Raw genomic sequence first — 19,453 nt, 5'->3', positions numbered from 1 at the left:
TGATCAAATACTTATGTCATGCAATAAAATGCAAATGAATTACTTAAAAATCATACAATGTGATTTTCTGGATTTTTGTTTTAGATTCCGTCTCTCACAGTTGAAGTGTACCTATGAAAACCTGCAAAATCGGCAGTGTATCAAATACTTGTTCTCCCCACTGTATATTATCTACTTCACTTGCTTTGGCAATGTTAACATATGTTTCCCATGCCAATAAATCACCTTGAATTGAAAATTGAATTGATAGAGAGAGAGTGTGTGTGTGCGCATATTCTATGCACAATCTATATGATAACATAGAGATTCTATACAATAGCATTATTTTCAAGAGATGGGGCAATGTTAGTAAAAGAAACAGCTTGAAAAAGCATGGTGAAGGACACTGGTTTGTCAAGCGGTTTGTCTTTCAAACTGCTCCATCTGGCATCAGTAATTACTGGTGGGTTTCTGTGTTCTGTCCCCGTCTGTGTCAATACACTTAGTATGTTTCTCAGTTTGTGACCGTTTACCTCTGCTGCCGCTGATGATGCGCTGTCCTTCACTGACGTTCAATGCAATATATTAATATGTTGCTAATATGGTTACACAGCACAAGGCCATGGAGAGGGAGACAGAACATAGACTAGAAGAGTAGATGACTCACCAGACTGTGAATTTCTGGGTGTATCCCCCATCAAAGCCTGGTTCCCAGGAGACATTGGCCTGCTTCGCCCCTGGAGTGACAGACACCAGGGTGGCAGCATGGGGACTGGTGCCTGACAGACAGAGGAGGAGAAGAGCGAGAAAAGAGGGAAAGAGGGAGCGAGAAGTAAGATGGGGAAGAATAGTGATAAGATGAGCGTTGCGTCATTATTTCACATTGATTCGTAACATACTGATGGGGTTACATAACTTCATGGACAATGTTCGCAGTAGCCTAGACTACTGCGCAGCTCCCCGGGGACTGCCATGCAGAATAACTATCAACCCACGGAGAGAAGCGCGAGATTGAACTTCACTCAACTTTCTTAGAGCAGTAGTCAATCTCCAAGGCATTCCGAGTCGATCGCCAAACATTTCTGTAAAAAATAAATATATAACGCCTTGCGTTCCTATTTTTTTTTTATTCGTCTCATGCTGTTGGCGATAGGTGCACCCGATTCAGCTGCCCTGCATGCCAGGTAGGTGAATTGTTGCCATTTTTAACCTTTTCATTTATCTGAAGGTACAAACTCTGTCTACCCAGCGGGCCCGGAGAGTAAATCAAGTGCACCTAATAGGCCTACCGCTGTCCAATCGGATGGCTCAGATGACCGTGTCTGCGGAAACGTAGCAAGCATAAAAGAAAACTACAGCAAAATTGATACTGTGAGACTTAAAAGAGAGAAACTGTCAATGAATACAGCAAAGAGCTGCTGTTTTTATGAGTGAGTTCATGTTTAAGTTCTTACTCAGCACTGTCAACACTTTGTATTCAACAGTTTTATAAGCAATAAAATGTGTGTTCTTCCTATTTCCACTCAGCGCTACAACAAGCACTGCAGCAGTAATGAATGAGTAGGAAAATGTATCTATACGCTTGCGTTGTTGTTATTATTACCGGCTTGGGTCTTTTTTAATATCAATAATATTTCCCTTTCTTTGTTCATATGAGTAACAGCATGAATTTGTGCACGAGGCAGAAATAATGTGGTTTCGCCATTAGCTGGAAGACGGTGTCCCTTTCTGGTCAGTGTCAGTGGAGGAAAGGGAGAGCGGAGGGATGTTGAGAGACGGAACCTCAGTCTGCTGCTCTCTCCCTCCGCTGAGACGGACCCTCAGTCTGCTGCTCTCTCCCTCTGCTGAAACTGACCATCGGATGCAGGCACCATCAGCCCAGTAAAATATAAATAAAAAGCTATTTATTTAAATGTATGCTCACTCAGCTGTGCCTCACAAGTAATGCAATAATGGATCTATTAATCGGTGTGTAAAAAAGTGGTCAGATGAAGCAGATGCTAAGCTACAGGACTGTTTTGCTAGGACAGACTAGAAAATGTTCCGGGATTCTTCCTATGGCATTGAGGAGTACACCACATCAGTCATTGGCATCATCAATAAGTGCATCGATGACGTAGTCCCCACAGCGACCATACGTAAATACCCCAACCAGAAGCCATGGATTACAGGCAACATCCGCACTAAGCTAAAGGCTAGAGCTGCCGCATTCAAGGAGCGGGACTCCAAACCGGAAGCTTATAAGAAATCCCGCTATGCCCTCCGACGAACCATCAAACAGGCAAAGTGTCAATAGAGGACTAAGATCGAATTGTACTTCACCGGCTCCGATGCTCGTCGGATGTGGCAGGGCTTGCAAACCATTACAGACTACAAAGGGAAGCAAAGCCGAGAGCTGCCCAGTGACACGAGCCTACCAGACGAGCTAACCTACTTCTATGGTCGCTTCGAGGCAAATAACACTGAAACATGCATGAGAGCACCAGCTGTTCAGGACAACTGTGTGATCACGCTCTCTGCAGCCGATGTGAGTAAGACCTTTAAACAGGTCAACATACACAAGCCGCGGGGCCAGATGTATTACCAGGACGTGTACTGCGAGCATGCGCTGACCAACTGGCAAGTGTCTTCACTGACATTTTCAACCTCTCCCTGTCCGAGTCTGTAATACCAACATGTTTTAAGCAGACCACAATAGTCAGGACAACAACCTCTCCCTCAACGTGATCAAGACAAAGGAGTTGAATGTGGACTACAGGAAAAAGAGAACCGAGCCCGCCCCCATTCTCATCGACGTGGCTGTAGTGGAGCAGGTTGAGAGCTTCAAGTTCCTTGGTGTCCACATCACCAACAAACTAACATGGTCCAAGCACACCAAGACCGTTGTGAAGAGGGCACGACAAAACCTATTCCCCCTCAGGAGACTGAAAAGATTTGGCATGGATACTCAGATCCTCGAAAGGTTCTACAGCTGCACCATCGAGAGCATCCTGACTGGTTGCGTCACTGCCTGGTATGGCAACTGCTCAACCTCCGACCGCAAGGCACTACAGAGGGTAGTGCGTACAGCCCAGTACATCACTGGGGCCAAGCTTCCTGCCATCCAGGACCTCTATACCAGGCAGTGTCAGAGGAAGGCCCTAGAAATTGTCAAAGACTCCAACCACCCTAGTCATAGACTGTTCTCTCTGCTACCGCACGGAAAGCGGTACCGGAGCGCCAAGTCATAAGACTCCTGAATATCTAATCAAATGGCTACCCAGACTATTTGCATTGCCCCCCTCTTTTACGCTGCTGCTGCTCTCTGTTATTATCTATGCATAGTCACTTTAATAACTCTACCTACATGTACATATTACCTCAATTACCTCGACTAACCGGTGCCCCCGCACATTGACTCTGTACCGGTACCCCCTGTATATAGTCTCGCTATTGTTATTTTACTGCTACTCTTTAACTACTTGTTACTTTTATTTCTTATTTGCATTTTTTAAACTGCATTGTTAGTGACTTGTAAGTAAGCATTTCACTGTAAGGTCTACATCTGTTGTATTTGGCACATGTGACTAATAAAATTTGATTTATGATCATATAGCCTACCTCAAATTTTTATGTGTTTTTTTTATTTTTTATTTTTTAAATGGCCAGAACAACAATGTATTGGCAGGGCAATTCCAGCAAAGCCAATATGTAGTGATAATGTATTGGGTTTATAGCTTACTGCACAAACCTAATTTCTACAGTACTCTTTTTAATAGGTTAATGTTGCATAGGCTTACGTTTTTTAAGTCATGCAAAAAATACATCTGATGGGTAGATCCCCGGCTTGCATTTTGACTCAGAACAGGTTGGTGACCACTGTTCTAGAGTTTCCCTGTTAACACTATCAACATTTCCCTTTACTGGCAATTGTGATCGAATCAATGCAATGTTAGTCACTTTCAATGCAACATACCGTAACAAAACAAACTATGCAAGAGATTTTGCATCGGAGTATGATACTATTGCACTAACATGCACGACTCAGCCCGTAGTAGACCTATATGCAAATAGACCATTGCCATATATGGATCTGTGCCATTTACTTAGAACTGGACTGTGTTTACAGCACGAGTGGTCGTGAGTAGATGCGCTTGTTTTGAGATCAAAGTGAGAGCTGCATGTAGCCACATTTTGTTCATATCCTTTACTAGTTAGTGAGTTATTAGCCCAGTTATAGATCATTTGTAGTCAGCAATAGGGGAGTGATTGCTTCCTGCAAGAGCACAAAACATGCACATTTCTAGACATCTTTGAAAAGCGAGTCAGGTAAATAGCTTTTTTTGTCTTAAAGGGACAGTGTTGTATTTTGAGACAGGCTTGAATAAGCTAAGTAGTCAATAGGCAAAGGGTAGCATCATTTGTCTGGTTCTCTGTAATAATGGTATGGAAATAATAATGCATATTATTTTGTAAAGTGGTTTCTTTCATCAAACAATACAACAACATTTTTAGTCACCTCCTTGGTCTAAACGGACAAGTGGATAAACAGGGTAATGTCAAGCCCTGTATGTTTTTTTCCAAAAGTCTCATGAAATGTAAACCTACATTGAACACCACACATTGGCTGCATGATAGAACAGCTATTTCCATGTTACAATGTTATGGGATGCATTTTCTCCATTGTTTTTGATAGTAGGCCACTCTGGTAGTCCTACATTATGACCAAATAGCCACAGTAGCCTACTTGGCCACTGTTAAAACTGTAACTTAAAGCAGTAAACGTGCGCTGGAAGTTCCACAGAATTTTCACAACATTCAAGTTTGCGCTCAGCAGACCTGAAATTTGCTCAGTGCTGAAAAACAGAGAGAACATTGGTAATGAACACTTTACATAGTAGCTACATTAATAAAGATGAGTAAGTCAGTCAGTCTGTTCCACTCACCCAGCACTGAGATGAGAGTGCTGGCTTTGACAGTGGCCACGCGGTTTGTAACACTGCACACCCACTCCCCCTGGTGGTCTTTACTGAGAGGAAGCAGCAGCAGGGAGCCGTTAGCTGCTACAGAGTACTGAGAGCGTGTGGCAGGTCCAACCTACAGACAGGGAGGACAGAGAGATCAGAGTACTGAGAGTGAAGGGCAGGTCCAACCTACAGACAGGGAGGATAGAGAGATCAGACTACAGAGTCCTGAGAGTGAAGGGCAGGTCCAACCTACAGACAGGGAGGATAGAGAGATCAGACACACAAGCTGGGCTGATTGCTGATGAAGGGCAATCTGCAATCAGCAAAGTGTTTGTTTGTCTCTGTTTGTCGAGAGAGGGGTGCTTGCTTGCAGGTGTGTGTTAAATAATATCTATTTCTGCCTCAGGGTTTGTCCACAGTTCATACTATCGTATTCACATGTTGACAGCCCTGTGTGCTGGCTTGTTGACTGAAGAAGTCAGTAGAGTACAGTCATTTGCAGTGGGGTCTGTTGGAGTGTTCTCACCTTGCTCCAGGTTATACTAGGGACTGGATCTCCAGTGGTCTGGCAGGGAATAACAAGCACTCTCCCAACCTCCTGTCTATACTCCTTACGGGGACACACGCTGAGTGACGGGGGGTCCTGTGGGTCATAACGAAACAACCAGCCGTGTCATTTAGACAAGGAGTTTATCGCAATTAGAGAAAGTGAGTGAAACAGTTGATTACCTTCAGCTTTAGCCAAGATTATTCTATTTACTAAAGGATTAGATCCATAATTAACTTTGATATAGAGGAGCTATTGTAATCAGACCACATTAAACTCAATTCCTGTAACAGGCTGACAAGTAGAGGAGTGTAAGAAGGTCATCAAAATGCTCATTGGCTATCTCAGATAAGAGCTCTCTCTTCAGTATGAGAGAGACTTTTAATTGGGTAGCATTGTATTTTACAGTGCTGTTTTCATAGGAATTTACCTGCAATTTACAAGGAAACTAAGTGGTAAAAATGGGATATTCTAGTCTAGTTAAATTGCACAAAATTAGTAACCAACTACTTGCTTCCAAATTGGGAGCAATAACTTTTTAAAGAAACAAACCAATATTGCAGAAGTTATTATTATGCTATTACCATTTTACCACGTCATTTCTAAGTAAATACCTGGTAATGTATGTACTGTACAATAAACTGCTAGAGAACATTGGGTGTACCCTGACCTGTAGGATGACTGTCGTGGGCCCTGATTGGCCCATGGTCCCGTAGCTGTTGTAGGGGGTACACGTGTATACGCCTGTTGCATCATCATTGGCAGTAGCCATGAACACCGAGCCTTCAGACGTCAACGTCCATCCTGGGTACTGATTAGATAAAACAGAGCGAGGGGTCAGAGAACTTCAACAGTTTTTTAATTCAGCTTAATGTGAATAATTATGTAAACAATGAATAGCAACTAATATCTTAGCTGAGGATAAAGCTAAGTGTGCCAAGCCCCAAAAATGATATACAGCGCCTTCGGAAAGTATTCAGGCCGCTTGACTTTTTCCACATTTTGTTACGTTACAGCCTTATTCTAAAATGTATCAAATTAAAATAAAAAAATCCTAATCAATCTACACACAGTTTCTAGAAATGTTTGCAAATGTATATTTAAAAAAAAAACTTAAATATCTTATTTACATAAGTATTCAGACCCTTTGCTATGAGACTCAAAATTGAGCTCAGGTGCATCCTGATTCCATTGATCATCCTTGAGATGTTTCTACAACTTGATTAGAGTCCACCTGTGGTAAATACAACTGATTGGGCAAGATTTGGAAAAGCACACACATAAGGTCCCACAGTTGACAGTGCATGTCAGAGCAAAAACCAAGCCATGAGTTAGAAGGAATAGTCTGTAGAGCTCCGACACAGGATTGTGTCGAGGCACAGATCTGGGGAAGGGTACCAAAACATTTCTGTAGCATTGAAGGTCCCCAAGAACACAGTGGCCTCCATCATTCTTAAATGGAAGAATTTGGAATCACCAAGACTCTTCCTAGAGTAGGCCTCCCGGCCAAACTGAGCAATTGGGTGAGAAGGGCCTTGTTCAGGGAGGTGACCAAGAACCGGATGGTCACTCTGACAGAACTCCAGAGTTCCTCTATGGAGAAGGGAGAACCTTCCAGAAGGACAGCCATCTCTGCAGCACTCCACCAATCAGGCCTTTATGGTAGAGTGGCCAGACAGAAGCCACTCCTCAGTAAAAGGCACAGGACAGCCCCCTTGGAGTTTGCCAAAGGGCACCTAAAGACTCTCAGACCATGAGAAACAAGATTCTCTGGTCTGATGAAACCAAGATTGAACTCTATGGCCTGAATGCCAAGCATCACATCTGGAGGAAACCTGGCACCATCCCTACTGTGAAGCATGGTGGTGGCAGCATCATGCTGTGGGGATGTTTTTCAGCGGCAGGGACTGGGAAACTAGTCAGGGTCAAGGCAAAAAATTAACAGAGCAAAGTACCAGAGAGATCCTTGATGAAAACCTGCTCCAGAGCGCTCAGGACCTCAGACTGGGGTGAAGGTTCACCTTCCAACAAGGCAATGACCCAAAACACACAGCCAAGACAACGCAGGATTGGCTTTGGGACAAGTCTCTGAATGTCCTTGAGTGGCCCAGCGAGAGCCAGGACTTGAACCCGATCGAACATCTCTGGAGAGACCTGAAAATAGGTGTGCAGCGACGCTCCCAATCCAACCTGACAGGATCTGCAGAGAAGAATGGGAGAAACTCCCCAAATATAGGTGTGCCAAGCTTGTAGCGTCATACCCAAAAATACTTGAGGCTGTAATCACTGCCAAAGGTGCCTCAACAAAGTACTGAGTAAACGGTCTGAATACTTAAGTAAATGTGATATTTCCCATTTTTTTTATATAAATTTGCAACAAAAAGAAATTCAACTGTTTTCGCTTAGTCATTATGGGGTATTGTGTGTAGATTGATGAGGGGGAAAAAACTATTTAATCAATTTTAGAATAAGGCTGTAACGTAACAAAATGTGGAGAAGAAATCAAGGGGTCTGAATACTTTCAGAATGCACTGTATATATCTCTGTTAAATGGAAACGTATTCTCTGTTGAGCAGTAGGCATACAGGGCATATTGATTCCTAATAGAAATGGTCAAATCAGCAGCATCACACAGTTAATGGCTATCTCTATGAGGGGAGATATGAGGCTGATCTCCACCATTGCCAGATCCAGTGGCTGTCCATCCTTGGTCCAGTCGACGCGGAGCAGGGGTGGCTGAGCTCTCACAGGGCAGGAGACCAGACCTCCCAGGCCGGTGGGGAGATATGTCTGCGGTGGCATCAGGAGAGCCTGGGCAGGGTCTGAGAGGAAGAGAGGAAACAAACTGAAGGTTGGATGGGATTTATGGACAGATAGGATTTGTGTCATTATGTGGGGACTGAAGATTGGAGAGGAACGCATCAACACATAGACACTTACGTGTCACAGTGAGATTGGCAGATGCAGTAGGCGGAGTCAACAGTCCGTTGGTGGGCATGCAGGTATAGTTCCCAGAATCGTCTGGGGTAATGCGGGTGATGAGAAGGGTGCCGTCCACCATGATCTTCACACGGGACTTCAGAGCCCTAACACCAAAGAAAAAGACAAAACTTAAAACACATTCAGACACACAACCCGCAAAGGACATTCAAATGGGGCAAACGCCTCATTAGAAACATTACAACATTCGCAAAATCCCATGTAAATACACAAATCCAACATAAAGAAACCGGGTCAAAATACACCAAACTCACTCTATGTGGTAGACATTCTCTCCCTCTCTCTGCCACACATAGGTCATGTTGGGAGGATCAGCCACCGCCTGGCACTGCAGCTGGGCATCCTGGGTCATGTTGAGGGAGGTGTCCTTCGGGGGGATAACAATGACTGGAGGACCTGTTTGAGATGGAAAGAAATCCCTGATCTATTCTATAATAAAACTCAGCAGGACATGGCAGATTAGCAAGATATCTAAACTCCAATCAGTTATCTGGTAAGAGCAACACTGCACAGCATGACAGTGACATTCATGTTGGGAGATTATGGCTGATTGAGATAAATACTTGGAGGATTTGTTTGAAGGCCTGTTTTATAGGCTTACATAAGGATTTGAAAAAGTGACTACAGCCAGAAATCAAGGCCTTATTATAATCCAAACAGGTGTCACTGCCAAAAACACACCAAAATCTAAACGGCATATCCTGGACATATTGACGTCATGCGGCATAACATAGTGTGACTTAAAAATAAATGGAAAATATTTTATTACATAAGTGAAATTTATGAGGAAAAATATCCACAGTAAGGACACACCATATAAACCCTTTGGTCACCTGTAACTGAACATCACACATCCACCACCAGATGGCGATAACAACTCTCGACACTCAGAGGATAATTAAAGAGCGGCAGTAAAATAACAATAACGAGGCTATATACAGGGGGTACCGGTACAGAGTCAATGGGCGGGGGCAGGTAATTGAGGTAATATATACATGTAGGTAGAGTTTAAAGTGACTTATGCATAGATAATAACAGGGAGTAGCAGCAGTGTAAAAGAGAGACGGGGTGGGGCAATGCAAATAGTCTGGGTAGCCATTTGATTAGATGTTCAGTAATCTTATTGCTTGGGGGTAGAAGCCTACTAGACAAGGTGTTGGGAGATTACCATTGGAAGAAAATAAGGACAGAGTATTCCGCTGAATGTTTCTATTCTTCCAGTATGACCCTGGGGGAAACTGTAGACGGGGAACTCCTAAACAAACAAACAGAAAAATAGCGACTGACCTTTGACTTTAATTTTTGTCACATGAGTCACATTGCCCTCCGCGTTGGAGGCGAGACATTCATACTGTCCTCCTGCCTCCCTGTCCACTGCTCTGAGAGACAGCGTCCCACTCAGAACCTGAGAGAGGGGGAGAGAGCAATGAATTTCCCTGCAGGGACAATAAAGTTTGCATTGAGAGAGAGATAGATTGCAATGTTGGATTGTAGGGGTGATTTTTGTTTTTTTGATTCCTCACCTCAACCTTGTCTCCTCCAATGAGAGTACCATCTTTAGCCCAGGTTATGGTGGGTGGTGGGTTACCGCGGGCAACGCAGGCCAGAGAGAGAGGATTCCCCACTAGAGCCTCCATGACAGGGGGAGGGGTCTTGCTGAAAATAGGAGGAGCTACAGAACAACAGCAAAGACAGTCAACACAACATCCTCTATCCCTTTTCCACAGAGAGAGTTAAACTTTTCCACAGAGAGAGTTAAACCTTTACAAACAGTTGTAAAGGTGAAGATCTCACAAAAAACAAAGCAGAATCAGCAGGTTTGACATAGTTTAAAGTCATATTGGCTGAAGGCGATTGACCTGGGGTAAGCAAACATCCCTAGAGGCCAGTCATTTACTGTACAGCTCACCATGAGTAAAGCATGTGTTTGTTTAGGAGACAGAGAGAGATGTTCTGCCTGGCTGTGTGCTCCAGGCCCTCCTGCCAAGGCATCTTAACCTTATTAGACAATGAGCCTGAGACGTGACCCTGCCGTTGACCAGGCCATGTGCCTGGCTAATCTGTCCTAATGCCTCTGCGCCTCTCCTGCTCCTCTCTCACCCCACCAAAAGTCTTCCTAGCAGGAAAGTGTCCTATATGGGTTCGTTTGTCTGAGCAGTCATGTTTTGTTGAGAGAGGTCACAGAGAGACAGAGGGAGTGTGTATATATGACATGATAGGGTACGATGAGGATAGTAGAACTGTATGGCCTTAAAATAAAGCCCCTCCCCATCACAAGCCCCTCCTCTCACCAGTGACATACAGCAGGGTCCAGGTGCCATTGCGGGTCTCATCTGTGGTTTTGTCCAGCAGGAGGATGCGACACTCATACAGGCCCTGGTCCTCTATGAGGAGCCCCTTCACCCTCAAGACAGTATTCCTCACCAGAGACACACGGCCTGGAGACACAGGGGAGGACACAGGGGTGAGAGGGCACGAGACAGGGTCAGAACCAATCAAACCATTGGAAATAATGAGGAATTTCAGGGAGGTTCAATACAAATAATGTGTTTTACAACTGATAGGAATGTTCTATGATACTTCAATTGCCTACAGATAAAGCATTCACTTCCAAACATCAAGCACACACGCACTGGGATCGTCATCGAGAGCTTTGAAATGTTATCTCCTGGTTGCCAGGTGACTGCACCCTGTGGCAATGGTGTTTGCTGACTCACCCCTCCCTCCTTCCCTGTGGCGTGTCTCATCTCCCTCACTTCATTTCTCTTAAGTTGTCATAACTAAATAACTGAAACAGTGCAGTTTAGCAGCGTGATAAGCCTGGTCTTCACAGACAGTGAAGCATTGAGGAGAATATCCAGACACATACAGCTGCTGCATAAACATACAAGAACATGAGCATGCCTCACTCTGTAGTGCTAATGTGTTTGTGACATTGAGTCATTGAGGTGTGTTGAGCTAATCATTAACGCCAGTCCTTGTCTCCAGTGACAGGGAGGGACCGTTTCTATGCCCACAGTGGGGATCAGGAAGCTACTGCAGTTAAAGGGGTGGTGGCTGTGATAACAGATGAGGAACCGACTATGACAGCACATGCTGTTTACTTTTCCAAATGGAATGGGGGCTAAATCCACATGTGTCACGGTCAGAGCAAAATACACATTCACACACCCACTAGGGATTGGATCACCTACCGCTGTTGTGATTTGAAAAGGTTCACATGAAAAAAATGCATCTCTAGATGTGAATAATATGTAAATTGAGAAAGCAAGAGGAGAGAGAGAGACAGGGAGAGAGACACGCACGTATGCACTAACACAGGCACGGTATTGCATATGCAAACAAATCAACTCTGTAATGATTTTAGTGGGGCTTAGCGTGGGGTTTCAGTGAAGGCATTGTTGATTTAAATACAATCACAAGACTGGCCCAGTGAGCCTCCTCTTTGGCAGCCATTCTCCCACATCATGGCATTCTCTGCAACCACCAAATGTCACTCCCCTCCACCACTCCTCTAGCCTCGTATATACCAGACTTATTAACGCTGCAGCGAACCATTCACGTAAGCTCGCGGGATCAAGCAGCTCGCGAGGCTACCACTCCTCCCCCTCTTTCTCTCGTTCTCCACTTGCCGGTCCCTCCTCTCCTTTGGCACTCTAATGATCAAAAAAGTATTTCTGTTGACCGCCATGTCAGTCTCTGTATGTTTAATCCAGGACAACGCTCTCTCCAACACCCATTAGTACAGATAGAAGTGTGGGACATCTGAGTCCGATGTAACTAATAATAATATGTTTCCATTGGGTGTCCAGTCCCGCAACTCAAAAAATTGGACCACACCCCATTGCTCTGAATACATCACGAGACAAAGCCCAGCCAGGTTTGATCCTTCAATGGCCTCAGCTCTCAGGTGACAGCCCAACGGAAAAGCATCTACACTAACAGCACAGACGCATGACAATGGCTCTGCTCAAATAATGCACTTATTTCAATACACTACAACCCAATATAATGTTATGTTTTAATTTGTAGATGAATGGCAACAATCAAACAGATTAGATCAGGATCACTAAATTATGCTAAACGTGCACACAGGCTGCCTTCAATCTACTATCACCGCTTTGCATTTGTGTAAATATCTGAATATGTTTTGTTGCTGATGGGACTTTCCAAGTGCCCACGGATATGAAATTCAGAATCTATTGTCCCTATCTCTTCCTTGAGACATGTCGTCACCCTTTGGCAAAGGATTCCCAGGCACTGGTATTCTAGTTTCGGTCAGAGAAGAAAGCAGATAGAGTTACCTCCTGAAACCCTTCAGTTCCTAATGTCTGAATGTTGTTCTCCTGTTAAGAGACGCTGTAATCATTTGACATTTTAATCATCACAGTTTGGCTAAAGGCTACCAACTCAGAGACTAGGAAACTGCTATGGAGCCGTAGGCAGGCCTTAATGAAATATTAGTCATTCAATATAACAGTCAGTAGCCTAATAATCGTAATATGATCCAATGCTGGTCCGTAGATGGTGGAAAATATACAGGCCAGTACAGTGGGGATATGTATTCATGATTTGCTTTGTAGACACTCTGGTAGTAATGTAGAGTACAGGATATCATTATGTTACACAGCATTTATACAGCTGTATTTCCCAAAGCATTGACTATTCTCTCTCCTTTGGTCTGAATCAGCATTTCTGTGTGTACAGAACTAACAACCTGCTCTCTTCTCCGGATCACTTCTCTCCCTCTCCTCTGCTCTATATACACAACAGACACTGAAAATACCCATTCAGCTCTTCCTCCTCTAATAGAGGGGAGAGGGCTGACCTACCCAGAGGACATTAGTCTCCTCTCTACGTTTCTTCTTAGGTTCCTGCCTTTATAGGGAGTTTTTCCTAGCCACCGTGCTTCTACATCTGCATTGCTTGCTGACATCTGCTGATGTTAAAAGGGCTTTATAGATACATTTGAGTGATTGACTTTCTTGCTTTTTCTTTGGCAAGAGCAGCACTGAAGATTGAGGCATCCGTTATCTCTCATCACCAAGTCATATTACTCTGAATGGCTTTATAGCAGGTCTGCTCTACAGCAGTGTCAATGAGGCATGTATGGTTATCGTATTTCCCTGTCTGGTTGGCATGGGTGTGTCATCTGGCTCTCTAACATTCTAATACGAATTGGCTGAACAGGTGTATAGTGTGATTTCTGAGCTCTAGCCAATACACACATATGAATGCACTGCACCCATGCACAAATTCCAATGATCAGAGACAGGTCAAATCTCACTCTCACCGGACCGTTGGAAGACAGATCTTCCTCTAGTTAGGTTCGTCCTAAAACACACAGACATGCTCTCCCTCTGTCCACGTCAAGCCCTTTGTCTGAGACTTTAAAGGACAGAAGCCGTCACAAAAGGTATTTCTGCTCTATTGAAGATCCCTTTCCCCCATAGACTGCCTTTGTTCTCTGACCCTAGGGCGGAATGGGGACAATAGACCATGATGCAATCTGAGAGGACCAACGAACACAAAGCCCCCAGCTCACACAGCCCATTGGGGTGTGGTGCAGTTAGGAGGACTGAAGCTGACAAAGGGATGAGTTACTGTTGTTTTTTGAGTGAAGATAGCTGTTAAGGAAGGATATAGGTGGGATGAAGTCTGGGTGGACTTTTACTGTAGGAAAAGGGGCTTGACAGTGTTAATGGACAAGGCCTCTGGAAAAGACTGTTTGGGGTCTGGAAACCTCAGCCTTGGGCAACAAAGCGCTGAGACGGACCTGACAGGGGGCTGAAATGAAACACTCTCACTGTAAGATTAGATCCCAGTTGAGCTTCTGATGGGCTGAATACGGACTTACCCTCGTAGTTGGGATGCACCCGAGGAGCATACACTCCAAACTTGATCAGGACTGGGATGTCGAATCCCTGGCGCACCCATTCCACCACGTGCAGGGGCACAGACGCACCCGCGTCAGGGAGTGGCAGTCTACACGCCATCTCCACCACACCCCCTACCTTGGCACGCACCTCTGGCTTCTGACCGTGAGTGACCCCTATGAGGGTCAACAACAAAAAAGACATTATAAGCATTATTATAATCCTGCTGAGGGAAATGGCTGAATGTAGGGACAGGTATGGATGTGGCTGTGGAGGAAGCGAATGACAGAGAGTTCATTACAGAGGGAAAGCATTAAGTACTCTACTCACACAGAAGGCACAGTGCCGTCACCATGGTAACATCCAAAAAATAGTCTCTTTTTGGTCCCATAGCTGCCAGTCAAACAGCCTCCAGCATACTTGATCTGTTGACAAAAATACACACTTGTCACACATTGCATCTTGCAAACAAAACAGACACCTGTCACCTCTCTCCAAACTAGCGGGCAAGAGAGAACTGACAGTTGTGTCTAGCTTATAGACATATGGAAGATGTGTTTAGATTTCTTCAAGTACCTTTCTCAAGATTGGAATTCACCCCATATCATTTCACAAACGGATATCCAACAGACAACCCTGCCAAAACCCTCCCAGCCCTACATGGTTCTCATAACTTCAATACCCATTAAATGTCACATAAGCAGAGCACCTGACCAGCTCCAGTAAGAATCAGTGTGGTTTTCTCAGAGAGCTTAGTGAACTTGTTGGCTGTCAGCAGTCAAGGACAGAAATAATCTGGGCTGCAGCAGACATACAGCAGCCAGCAGTACTGTACTGCATGTGGTGCATCAGTCATTGGTGGCATAAAGCTGGCAGTAGACTACTTCAAGCAGGTCAAAGACGATATTGTGCATGTGTTTATGATCCACCATAAATCCATGATGAAGGTTTCCAGTTAGGAGGGGAAAAGTCAGAGCTTACCTCTCCTATTTTAACCTATACAGTAACCCTACACCAAGGGTCGGCAACAGGCGGCCTGTGTGCCAAAACCGGACTGCAAACAATTTTTGGGGGGCCCCCCAGTTTTTGGTCAAATCACCTGGAATTGTGCAAAGAAATTGTTTCATTTAGGATATTTGTTCCCAAGTATCCCCTCTAATAAAAAAAGATTCATCTATGATCGTGTCTCAATGTGATCAAGGTATGAAGTTATTGTTATTTTCAAATACAATCTATTTTTGGGCTTAGTTGTGGTCAATTTGCAGTGTATAAATTATTATAATTATGTTCTGCCCCGACGACCATCCTCTCTGAAAAAAATTGGCCCAGGGCTGTATCTAGAGGCCTACCCCTGCCCTACAGTATGCCTCCATAAAGCTAGAGATACATGGATTGCTTTGCTGGAGACCATGACCACATAAGACGTGTGTGGCGTGCTTGTGTGAGGGAGCGATTTAACGGGCTAATACTCCACTCAACACTTCATCCCCAGCACGCTTTACCACACACCACTAATGCCAGCTTATTACGCTAAGTTAATTAGAGCCACTGCAGACCACAAGAGCAAAGGCTATTCTTAGAGGGAGCAGCGGCACTCACCAAATCCCACGGACACGTGTCATCCTACGCATACACCCACAAATCAATAAGTCCACCAAAGAGCGCTGCAATCAAGCTGCAGAGGATTTCATAGCAATTCAAAATGCATTTGAACTTCAATGAAAAATATTGAATGCATTGAAATGTAAAAAGTATCAATAGTAAATAGTGCATAAGTACAGTTGAGTATGTATAGAAAGTAATTTTCTATGGGTCTTCACTGTCGGTATTAGAGAGAGAGCAAAAGGTCAACAGTGACCACTCCCTGAATGACCAACTGAATATGTGCAGCAAGACTCACCCTGGTAACACAATTGCAAATAGGTCATAGGCTACGTATAAATTGACACTCACCATAAAACTTTATAGGACTCTCTTGCACAAAGTCCAGATGACAAACGCAATTAAATAAGATTGTCTTGTAAATTGAGTATCATGAGGAAGTCTCTAGTACTACAGTAATAACCATTTTGAGTCTGTTCGTCTGTTGTTACTCTATTTCAATTGCATTACTAAGCAACCTGCCTATTATCTTTCCTCCCAAAAAGAGAGGATGAAAGGTTTGACTGGTTAGTAAGAAGGGCTTGGTGTGTACACACAGGGCTGACTGTGGATAAACAGCAAACCTACTGTCCTAGCATTTGGCTCACAATGAACAAGGACTAATACCCAAGAAACCCTACTCCAAGAAACCCTACTCCCAGTGCTTTTTAAACGCCCGTCTCTCTCCAGCATGGAGGTCAGGTAGATAGAATAATCTGTTCTAGAGGCCAGCCAAACAGAAGAGACAACTAAGCATTCATAAAGAGACCAATGACATAATCCATCTGTGCTGTAGGTCTGTCTCATTCTAAGATGTCCTAATCTGAATCCTAATCTAAATGCAAAGTAAGCCCTGAGTGTACAATCGGACTGTGACAATGGAGGTGATTTGGGTGGTGCAATAGCCATACATAGTGAATGTACAGTTTTACGATCATGATTTGTTAAAGCAAGCAAAGATTGCTTCTCTCTTCAAAGGAACAGCACTGCAATAAAGCAATAAAAGAGGGTGAGGAAAAACAGAGCCAGAGCAATAGTCAATACTGGGATAGTCGAGAGAGAGAGGGGGGGGGTGGTAGTTGTAGACTAGGGAAAGGTCCGAAAACATTGGGAAAAGGCTGTTGATTTATTCATTTGGTTATGTGTTAGGCCTAATCAATAAAGGTGTTTACTCATTATTGAACCATAACTAAGAGAATGAGACAGAGAGAGCCAGACAGAGCTGTGAAGCTTCTTTAACCGTGGCAACCTAGGCCTGGTCTCTGGGCAATTCCCTCAGTACACTTCCTGCCTCCAATAAGCAGTGTCGCCTTACAAACACACTGATGACGTTAACACAACGCTCCTGCAATGTTTGTAGAGCAAAAACAACAGCCCTAGTCAACGGGCAATGCCTATCTTTGATTTATCAGCATATAGGAAAGCAGGGAGGGCAGTGAGAATGTTACTGGTGAAATACTATGTGCATTACAACATTTAATCAGGGAAATGGGCAGCGATTGATTTGTAGCCACTAGAGAATACTTACCCATTCACCTAGCTCTATAACCCGGCCATAACCCTGCCTGGACACTGGCTAGAGAGGAAGCTCTGGATGCTGTTAAAATAGAGGCTTTAGCCAGATGTGCATTTAAGAAGGAAAGATTCCAACTCATCCATTGGCACTATGGGTGCGAGAGAGATTTTCTCACTCTTATTCTATTCATGTGAAATGGAAGAGACGGGTTAGGCCGTAACATGTGAGTTTTGGGGGTGAGGCATTGGCCGTAATATTAAGAGAGGTCACAAAGATCCCACACCTCTGAGTGATGCCGTGATTGAAAGTATTTTTAGAAGCTCTGTGAATGTGTGTGTGTGTTTGTTGCAGAGATGTAGAAATGTTCTACAAGCAAAATAATAGATTCTAAAGGTGTCTTTGATGATCACACAGAGGTGACTGGATAAGCAGGTGTATTACACACCTGTTAATGCAGGTTGATCCTGCCAGCCGTGGTTTGAGGACTGAGGTAATGAGGACTGGTTGTTCCTAGTCATAACAAAGCACTCAGAACCCCACAGGTGAGATATTGTGCTCTATTCAGAACAAATTAGGCTTCTCATTCTCTAAGCCTCAAGGTATAAGGGCATCTTCTGAGTAATAGCATAATAAAAGGGACGGTTTTCCCTGAACCTAGAAATCATCAGGGAAATGATTACATTCTCACATATCTGTTTGGAGGAGAGTTACCAGTAGATCTCTTGCTAGTGGGCTGGAATCCCATCACGACCGATGCAGTTCACACTTATAGCCTATTTTTACCCCTTTTCACTCAATAGTGATAACAATCTCAATTTAAAAGCATCAAATGGTATATGATTGGAGTATGTGGTTTAAATCTACAGTAAACTAACATAACCCCCACAACCCCTATTCACAGCAATGCTAGCACATATTTTACAATTGGCTATTATACAATTACTTTTCTTGTGTGTCCTAAATTATTTAGGCAAGAGTAAAGTCACCTCACTCCACGTGACTCCAGTGATTCAGGAGGACTTTAAACCTGAGCATAAATAATAAATATGAGGGTGGCATGGTAGTCAACTGCAAACACTGGCTCAGAGTACAATGAACCCAGTGATCTTTTAAACAAGTATCCCAGTTCCCTGTTTGTCATGTCTGCGACATCAGAGCAGGTACAAGTGTCGAGGTTAGTCTAAAATAAAGATGCTCAAAAAGAACTGTCTTGTAAAATAACTTGAGATAGGTCAAGACCCACATTTGAGTCCTTGAACAGGTTAAATCCTAGAAGGTTCTAGTAATAAATATTTAAAAAGCCATACAGAAGAGATAAAAAAAATATATCTTGAAATTGTCAGGGAACAAATTGATTTAGCAAAATACAATTTACCTGTTTTACACTAATGCAAATAAAGGCAGGTTGTATTTCCATTTAGTGCGTCAGTCTGAAGTATTCTTTCAGTAATTCCTCTAGTCCTCAGTGCAAAAGTTACAGGTGTTTCACCGTGTTATTCTCAGGTGGCAAATATGTTGTTTTAAGTTTCAACAGGTTTGCTGATCCTTACTGAAATACCGAATAGTATATGCAATTTAAAGCAAGTCAATGATGGCGCATTCTGCGCTGAATTCTCAAACACAATTGCTAGACAATTTGTATATCCATCATATTTCCTCTGTAATATCCAACGTGTATACGAAGATTCACGATACTCCCAATGTTAGAAAGCCCCCTAAAAAGCAGGTGAATAACTTTCCCTGCGCGTTTGATGCTCCGTAGCGAAGGTTTCTACTCTCTCACCTCTTCTCTCTTCATTGAGCCGCTTGGTTGACCAATCACCTCCCCCTCCCTCTCCCGCTCTCCCTCACACACGCAGGCAAGCGCTCGCACGCACGTACAATTTTGGAAAAAGGTTTGAACCAATTGTGCTTTCTACTTTCCAATCTATTTACCTTTTTAGCACGT

The 19,453-nt window shown here is 43.7% G+C and overlaps 1 protein-coding gene across 3 annotated transcripts in view; it reads right to left on the bottom strand.

Annotated features, from left to right (window-relative positions):
* igsf9a (immunoglobulin superfamily, member 9a) overlaps positions 1-19,288 on the bottom strand; it is a 27,626-nt gene extending 8,338 nt beyond the window's left edge. For all 3 annotated transcript variants that reach the window (XM_023983902.2, XM_023983901.2, XM_023983903.3), the window contains exons 1-13: positions 18,881-19,288; positions 14,679-14,773; positions 14,330-14,524; positions 10,764-10,910; positions 9,996-10,144; positions 9,760-9,877; positions 8,727-8,868; positions 8,413-8,558; positions 8,152-8,294; positions 6,143-6,283; positions 5,452-5,568; positions 4,905-5,055; positions 647-758 (exon numbers count right to left, since the gene is read on the bottom strand). In XM_023983902.2, the coding sequence (XP_023839670.1) occupies positions 647-758; positions 4,905-5,055; positions 5,452-5,568; positions 6,143-6,283; positions 8,152-8,294; positions 8,413-8,558; positions 8,727-8,868; positions 9,760-9,877; positions 9,996-10,144; positions 10,764-10,910; positions 14,330-14,524; positions 14,679-14,739 (1,622 nt within the window). In that variant the 5' untranslated portion in view covers positions 14,740-14,773; positions 18,881-19,288. The remainder of the gene's footprint in view (positions 1-646; positions 759-4,904; positions 5,056-5,451; positions 5,569-6,142; positions 6,284-8,151; positions 8,295-8,412; positions 8,559-8,726; positions 8,869-9,759; positions 9,878-9,995; positions 10,145-10,763; positions 10,911-14,329; positions 14,525-14,678; positions 14,774-18,880) is intronic.
* Between the last annotated feature and the right edge of the window lie 165 nt (positions 19,289-19,453).

This window comes from Salvelinus sp. IW2-2015, linkage group LG4q.1:29, assembly GCF_002910315.2.
Source record: "Salvelinus sp. IW2-2015 linkage group LG4q.1:29, ASM291031v2, whole genome shotgun sequence".
Lineage (NCBI taxonomy): Eukaryota > Metazoa > Chordata > Actinopteri > Salmoniformes > Salmonidae > Salvelinus > Salvelinus sp. IW2-2015.
The sequence above is the reverse complement of the archived record's forward strand: the minus strand, read 5'-3'. Positions and strand labels throughout refer to the sequence as shown.